Here is an 8,732-nt window from a genome sequence, read left to right as displayed (position 1 = left end):
CACATGAGTACTATAGATGAGTTCATTCAGAGCACAGGGGGATTTTTGCTGTGCATTTTTATTTCTCTGCACGCTGTAGCGTATTAAGTAGCCGAGAGAACCTTTAAATACACTGTATGTCGGGTTATGCGTCTACAAAACCAGGCAAAAAGACGCATGTGAGTGGTGTAGGTGAAGAGACTAGACCACGTGACCGGGCTGGTACAGGTGACCATACAGACATAACGTAGAGTCAATGCTGCAGCCTACAGGTAGCAATGAAGAGCGTCTTTTAAGGAGGCAGCAGCAGAGTTAATTAAATGTGTCATTTATTTATTTAAGGAAACCTTTAGTGTTATTTACTAAATTACATAAATAAATAAATAAATAAATAAATAAACAAACAAATAAATAATTTTTGCATCGTTAGTACAAAAAGCTTCAGCTAATTAAGTGCACGCGCTGTACTTTAAAAGCTTTAATATCGACACATTTTGAATGTACATTTTTTTTTCCAGTTTTTTTGCACAATCACAAATTTTTTTCACTGTCTAAAAGGAGAAATGTTATGAAAAAGCTTGGAGCTCGTCTAATGATAAACATCTGCACACGATTTAAACTAACATGACATTACTTTTGCTGTTGTTACATAAGTACATCTTACATAGAAGACAAATGTCTCATATAGGTCTTTGTTTCCCTAACCTCTATCTATCTATCTATCTATCTATCTATCTATCTATCTATCTATCTATCTATCTATCTATCTATCTATCTATCTATCTATCTATCTATCTATCTATCTATCTATCTATCTATCTATCTATCTGTCTGTCTGTCTGTCTGCCTGTCTGCCTGTCTGTTAAACCAGGAAGCGGAAATGGGGCCCTGACAACATATTTATTTAAAAGTAGCCTATATATTCTTAGACTAATTGCTGAAAATATTTGCCTAGTTTATTGAAATAATTTCTTTAATATACAACCTAAGTGCCCTCAGTTTATTTTAAGCAAATCACAAATGCAATCTGTCACTATGAAACTAATTTAGATATTTATTTGTTTATTTCCTATTATAAACAATGTGAACGGGGAGAAAGTGGGCGATTAGTCAATCACAGGCGCCTCTCTCAATTCAGTGTTGATGTTCTTTTTTGTTTTCTTTTTCTTCCCAGAGAGCGGACACAGACGGATTTGGGAATTCAGTATTTATGTTTTCTGTCTAGGACTACAAATATCCGCCTTGAGAAAGCAAAAAAATAAAAATAAATAAAATACTGCGAGTTCACTATTCTACACCATTCTACACCATTCTACACCAACCATCCTACACCACTCTACACTAACTTACACCATTCTACACCATCCTACACTATTCTACACCATTCTACACTATTCTACACCATCCTACACCATTCTACACCAACCATCCTACCCCACTCTACACTAACTTACACCATTCTACACCATCCTACACTATTCTACACCATTCTACACTATTCTACACCATCCTACACCATTCTACACCAACCATCCTACACCATTCTACACTAACTTACACCATTCTACACCATTCTACACCAACCATCCTACACCATTCTACACTAACTTACACCATTCTACACCATCCTACACTATTTTACACCATTCTACACTATTCTACAACCCATTTTCCAAGTAAAACAGAACCAAAGACTCTAAGGCTAATTTTAGTTAAATGGGTCACCAAAAATAAAAGAAGAATCCAGGCACAGCTTCTGGTATCATAACAATGTGTTCCCAACACCGTGCTCTTACAGAGCTAACCTTTCAAAAGTCTTTCAAGTATGTTTTTTAAAGTTTTTTTTTTTTTTTTGCGCCGAGCAAAGCTTCCTTTAAGGCGGTCGCGCATCCTGAACGCAGCAGGGATATTAGGTTTGATGTTGCCGGAAATTCGGTGGATATTATTATTTTTTACCTTTATTGTTATGGTGAGAGTTGATTTTATCGCGTCCCTTTTACTTCGGCTCTTTTGATGAAAGCAAATAGCTTTGAAAGCATAACAGCATAGCAAGGTTTGTTTTTTTTTGTTTGTTTGTTTTTTGTTTTTTGGGGTATTTACAACCATCCAGAAACCATGAAACACTTTTATTATTCTTTTTTTTTTTTTACACAAATACATTTAGTAATCACATTTGGTATTTTTTTAATTAATAAAATAAAACTAACTTTATTTTTATCGGTTTCTTTGATTTATCGGAAAATGTATTTCTGTATTCATTCATTCATTCATTCCGCGGTATCTTACAATACATTGGAAATTTTGCAAAGCTGGTGTAATAACACACCTACACACACACACACACCCACACACACACACACACACACACACACACACATTTTTTATTTTATTTTTATTTTTACTCACACATTTATTTAATACTCAATAACAATAATAAGTTACAGCAAATTAAGCTTATGAGTATGATATATTACTAAAATCTGCTCTGATTTTGATTTTTTTTCCATGCCCAGTCTAGTTTGGTAGGACATACCTATAGCTAATTAAACTCACTTTCTACAATTAATTAGCTCGGCTCTCCAGGGATCCCGACTCACGGTGGTAAACTGAAACCGCACTGTGTGTGGCATCCAGACTCGGAGCGGCCTGATGGAAAAAGCCTGCTTCCACTCAAATGTCCAAGTCATTTATACAGAACAGCCCTTTACAACGCGCGCGCGCGCACACACACACACACACACACACACACACACACACACCACCCCCATCCACGCAATTCTGAAAACGGATGTTCAAGCTCAGTCTCGTTATCTCCTTTCCTTTAACTCTAGATAAATTAAGAGTTCACAAATTACACCATGGAGATATCTTCTTCTGCCAAAAGGTAACTTTTAAGGTTATCTATATGATTCCTGAGTGATAAATTATTTGTGGACTGATGCTGCACGATATTGGAATATAGTCTAAAAGATATTATTGCATTATTATTCATTCATTCATTCATTCACCTTCTACCGCTTATCCGAACTACCTCGGGTCACGGATTGCATTATTAGTAATACAGTTTTGTTTTTATTTTTTTCTCTTTACTTTTTATAACAGTCTTGCATCGGATCAATCAGTAACCCAATATGATAGGTTGAGGTGTTGAAGTGAATAAAAGCAAGAGCATTTATTCAGCCAAAATGACATCAATAATAAACTGCACCACATTAAGACTTTACATGGTGCATACATTAGATATATCAACACATATATCGATGGAGCTACAGTATAATTATTCTGTACAACAAAGAATCTATTCCAACTACTGAATACGTTGTGTTTTGGAGAGGAATAAATATCACTGAGATAAAAGGTCACGTGTCTTGCAAATCCATCCAAACAATCGATTCCATGAGAATCGCGTTCATTATCCTAGCCTCATTTCGTCTTTGACGCTTGTACCGTGAGTGAGAAAAGCGCCGGTGATTAATCACCGCGGTCTGGCGTGTGGCGCTGTTGACTGAAACGTCGGAGAGATCCGTGATGAACGGCGTGATCGCGTGTATCGGGCTCATGTGCTATGACTCTGCACAAACTCCTGCTGCTCTGATAGATGGACACGGGCCAGACAGGGAGGAAGAGTGGGGTGGGTCTCAGTAGAGAGAGAGAGAGAGAGAGAGAGAGAGAGAGAGATACACGAATCGATAGGTGGTCTCGTTTTGTTTAGCCGTACAGCTTAGATGCGTGAGAGGGTTTCCTTCTCTTTAAGGATTCAGTCTTCGCGATGGCCACCGGGAGACCAAGCATGAGTCTCTGCCTCGGCGACACGTAATGCTGCTGGTGGTGTGGAGGGAAAAAAGATCCTATTTCGAGAGACAGATTTTTCTAATATCTACTTCACTTCCAGATCTGACTTTTAGCGCGAGACTGATTTAAAAATCGGTATCAGTTTTGATTCCGTTACTTATTATTACAATTAGTAGTAGTATAAGTAGTAGCAGTAGTAGTCGGAGTGGTAGAATTACTATTTTTAATTTCTTTTAACAAGGACGCAGGGATGACGACCGAAACGGCGCAGCAACAGTTGGACCCACCGCCTTCTCTGCGCTCGAGCCCAGTGCACACCGCACTGCAGAGCTCGCGCACGGTTCTGGAGAGCACCGGCGGTGCAAACGCTTCCAAAACCAAAAAGTCCAATTCTGGTATGAGGCGCCCCGAGAAACCACCATACTCCTACATCGCCCTCATCGTTATGGCCATCCAGAGCTCGCCGACCAAACGGCTAACTCTAAGCGAGATATACCAGTTCTTGCAGGCCCGTTTCCCATTTTTCCGTGGTTCGTATCAAGGCTGGAAAAATTCTGTAAGGCACAACCTCTCTCTCAACGAGTGTTTTATCAAGCTGCCCAAGGGCCTCGGGCGGCCCGGTAAGGGTCACTACTGGACCATCGACCCTGGTAGCGAGTTTATGTTCGAAGAGGGCTCGTTTCGGAGGCGCCCACGCGGTTTCCGCAGAAAGTGCCAAACTCTCAAACCCATGTACCGCATGATGAACGGGCTCGGCTTCGGTGCTTCCATGCTGCCACAGAACTTCGACTTCCAGCCGCCACCGGCGCCGCTCGCGTGCCATGCTGGCAGCTACAATTTGGACGCGATGACAAGCGCGTATGACGGACTCGGCCCAACCGCTCATCACGTACCGAGTCCGAGTTCTGCGTACATGTCCTCGGCCTGCCAGGTAAGCTCAAGCGGCGGCGACTATGCGCACGACAATAATGCCAATACAACCGGAAGCAGCAGCAGTCCGCTTCATTCACCACCGGCCATGAGTGGACCTCTGGAGTGTCCGTCGCCGTACACCGCCGCCGCCACCGCACACTGGCCTTCATCTGCAGTGTCTCCCTACATCAAGCAGTCTCCACTGGCTGCAGGCAGCCCGACATCCTCCTCATCCTCCGGTTTACACTCAGGTGTGGCACCATACGCCCTCGAACAGAGCTACCTGCACCACGGAGCCCGAGACGCTGCAGATATCTCAGGTAAAGTTTTCTTACACATGAAAAATACAACTTCCCCCCAAAAAAACTCTGCACTCTACACAAACAGGTATAGTGTATGGCAACGTGTTAGAATTCTATTTAACTAGAACTATATATATATATTTTAAAGCTTAATGATGATCAAAACAAACACTAAATACTGTTTAAAAAAAGCAAATTTTACATTACCACATCTTCATTAACGGTTTTTTTTTTTTTTCACTTATATTCTATGGTCAACAGATAAAATATAACATCGACTTTCCATTGAATATGTTTGAAAAAGTCCTAGAATAATTAGGAATGCTAGGATTTTCTTTAATGAAACGTGAATACAGCTAATAATTTTATTTTGTAGTTTATAAAAAGCTTTTTATTAAATTTAAAAAATAATAAACGATGTTGATGTTAAATTACAAATTACAAAGGGTTAAATTACACATACATTTCCAAATGCTTTTAATTCAAATTTTTATGTTAATCTGATCCCCGGTATCATCTAAATTCTCATTTTGTAAACAAGGCCTAGTTTTAATTTAATTTTATTTTATTTCAGCTTGTGAATTCGGGAAGCCACGAATTCAATATGCATTGTAGGAAAAAAACAATTTTTTTTAAAAAGTTTTAAAACCAAAGCTTTATGATTGTGTGTGTGTGTGTGTGTGTGTGTGTGTGTGTGTGTGTGTGTGTGTGTGTGTGGGTGTATGTTAGGTTTCTAATAAAAACAAGACAGCTCTCAGAGGACTTGTGGCCTGATGTTAAATCCTCAGATTAAAATTTAACACACAAGACCTAAGACTGGTTTTGCTCCTAAACTGATGTGTTAAAATAATATTGTAGACAACTTAGCAGACAATGTTTTATTTATTACTCGAGGCCTGTTAGACACATGGATTGAGACAAAAAAAATGCATATTCTGCTAATATTTGCTTACATAATGATAGCATTACTTGGACCACTTAATGAGCTCTTTGGTATTTTTGATAAGTCTTTCTCACAGACTTTTATTAACCCCGAGCCCTCAGGGTTAAAATAACACTGCTTTTACCAAGCAAATCAGGGGCTTAAGACCCAGCAGCAGTGTAGGCTGAAGAGGATTTGACCTCCTGGGTGAGTGCTGGATGGTGACTGGTGGGGTGATGGGCTAAGGGTCTCCACTGGCGTATATCCTGTCCAAATTAATGTGAGGGATATTTTAACTGTTTAGAGACGCAGGCACTGGGATGCACTCCAGAGCCCCTTCTTCTGAGCTCCTTAATACCAAATAAGAGCTGCCAATCACCTGGAATGTTTTTTTATGAAAGTGAGGGCTAGTAAAACCAGATAAACCATGTAGAGTGAAACAAAAACATACCTCCGTGCAGTGAACCATCACATATCGTTCAATCCAGACCATACAGGACAGAACGATATAGACAAAATATCATATTGCGATTCATACATAAAACATTGAATAATGATTGAAAAATTGCAGTATGTTTTAATATATATATATATATATATATATATATATATATATATATATATATATATATATATATATATATATACGAAATGAAACAAGTTATTAAACATATAATAAATATTTATACCATGAATCAAACACTGCGAATAAACATTTTTTTAAACATTCTTTTTTTAACAGCACACAGTGTGTTTAGGTAGATTTAGATTTTTGGTGTTGTTTTGCTGCAATATCACGATTTCAAATGCCAAAATATTCCGATTTAGGTTAAAAACTATTTATTGCTAAACCACACAACCGACAAGATATTCAGTTTAATCCAGCAAATCTAAATCAAAAACTGATTAAATTCTGTCAATAAGATTAATAATTGAATAAATTGATTACCTAATATATGTGGTAAATTAACAGCTTGCCCATATAAGGCAACATAACGTGAAATAAATAAATAAAGAAAGAACAGTTAATAGCGATATTGTTTTTATTCTTATTCTTATCAACATAATTTAAAATGTTTGCACATAAAAAAGGAAATGATAAACATAGAGATGTCTAATATCTTGTTCATTCCTTTGTTCTAGTTTGAGGTTTGAATGAGAACCTGAATGCACGAGAAACCAAATTGCCAAATTATGACGCAATAAGTTCTGAGATACACTGGAGCTATGGGAAATGAATAATGTGTTACAAATCATATGATTATATCTAAAATATATAAAGTCATCAGTCATAATGATCCAAACTGGTTTATACTGGGTGACTATCAAAACATGCATGTTTTTTTATGTACTTATTTATGTACTTGTTTATTTATTTGTGTTTATTTATTTCTATAAGTATGGGTGGAATGTTAATGCACCCTATCATAGCTTACGTGTACTTAATAGAATGCACGTGGTCAAGTGTGGTCTCTGCTCATGATCTTTATTTGTTAATGTATAGAAACGACTGAAATAATTCATTACTGTGTAATAATACTGAACTCTAAAACTAACCGAAACTTTTCTGGACTCTACAGTAAAATATTTAGACACCTCTTATATTATTATTTTTTTTTTTATATTAGTTTTAAGCATTACCTTTGGTCACTTTTATAAAAAAGAAAATTTGGTCAGAAGGTTTACAAAAGAAATATTTCTGAAATTTCATTAGAAATATATTTTCAAGCTGGAGCGGTGCCGTCTTCAATGTGCATGTTTTGTCCCTGTAGAAAGTTTATTTTACCTGGAAAACTGAAAAAAAAAAAGAAGGTACATTAAGAACAACATTTTAACAGTGAATTAAAGATACATCACGTGCGCCTTCTTAAATATAATAGACTGTACATAGCACTTATAGATGGAGTCAAAGAGACAAGACAAAGTAGAAAATAAAGAAACAAAGAGGAGGATGTATATTTTTAAAACGGAAATAAAGGGAAAAAAAAGAAAAGAAAGTTAACCTCCGTGATTTTGGGTTTTTTATTGCAGTGGGAATCCCTCGCTATCAGTCTCACTCTTCTCCAGTGTGCGACAGGAAAGACTTTGTGTTGAACTTTAACGGCATCGCCTCGTTTCACCCGAGTGCTGGAGGATCTTACTACCATCATCACCACCACCATCATCATCATCAACTACACCACCAAGGAATCTGTCAAGACATTAAGCCGTGCGTAATGTAATATAATGTAGACCGAAACAGGACAGAAGAACCCAAAGACACGGCAGAGACGGAAAATATGGAGCCTAATATGTATGTACTATATATATATATATATATATATATATATATATATATATATATATATATATATATATATATATATATATATATATATTCTTAATATATATATATATATATATATATATATAGGGCCAGAAATAATCTCGGAAATAGTGCTGAAGATGAAACGATTGTGAATGGACTGATGAAATGTAAATTATGAAATCAATTGAGTTGAAAGGAAGCAATAAGAGGCTCGGATTGTTTTTTTTTTTTTTTTTTTTTTTTTTTTAGATTTATATAAACCTATACAGTATTACAGCTACGGACAACACACACACATAGACACACACACTGTTTGAAATGCTGCTCACAATCTCGTAAGATCTAAGGAACTCTAAGGAAAATTTATTTCTTTATTTCATGTTTTCTGAACTTCACCACACGCGTCATATGGCACTACAGAGAGTGTATGTGTGTGTGTGTGTGTGTGTGTGTGTGTGAGAGAGAGAGAGAGAGAGAGAGAGAGAGAGAGAGAGAGAGAGAGAGAGCATTTTCTGCC

General features: G+C 37.1%; 1 protein-coding gene across 1 annotated transcript; it reads left to right on the top strand.

Annotated features, from left to right (window-relative positions):
- Window positions 1-3,679: 3,679 nt before the first annotated feature.
- foxf2a (forkhead box F2a) lies at window positions 3,680-8,230 on the top strand. Its single transcript, XM_060875156.1, has 2 exons — window positions 3,680-5,003; window positions 7,939-8,230. The coding sequence occupies exons 1-2, from the start codon at window positions 4,022-4,024 to the stop codon at window positions 8,127-8,129; spliced, it is 1,173 nt and encodes a 390-aa protein (XP_060731139.1). The 5' UTR covers window positions 3,680-4,021; the 3' UTR covers window positions 8,130-8,230.
- Window positions 8,231-8,732: the final 502 nt, after the last annotated feature.

The sequence above is a fragment of the Tachysurus vachellii genome, chromosome 7 (assembly GCF_030014155.1).
Source record: "Tachysurus vachellii isolate PV-2020 chromosome 7, HZAU_Pvac_v1, whole genome shotgun sequence".
Classification (NCBI taxonomy): Eukaryota; Metazoa; Chordata; class Actinopteri; order Siluriformes; family Bagridae; genus Tachysurus; species Tachysurus vachellii.
Note: the sequence above shows the minus strand (reverse complement) of the source record. Positions and strands in the feature narration are given on the sequence as shown.

Excerpts from the sequence above, each read along its gene's own strand:
- foxf2a (XM_060875156.1), top strand. The coding sequence starts at position 4,022 with ATGACGACCGAAACGGCGCAGCAACAGTTGGACCCACCGCCTTCTCTG. Across the intron at positions 5,004-7,938 it reads AGACGCTGCAGATATCTCAG|TGGGAATCCCTCGCTATCAG; the intron begins GTAAAGTTTTCT and ends TTTTTATTGCAG.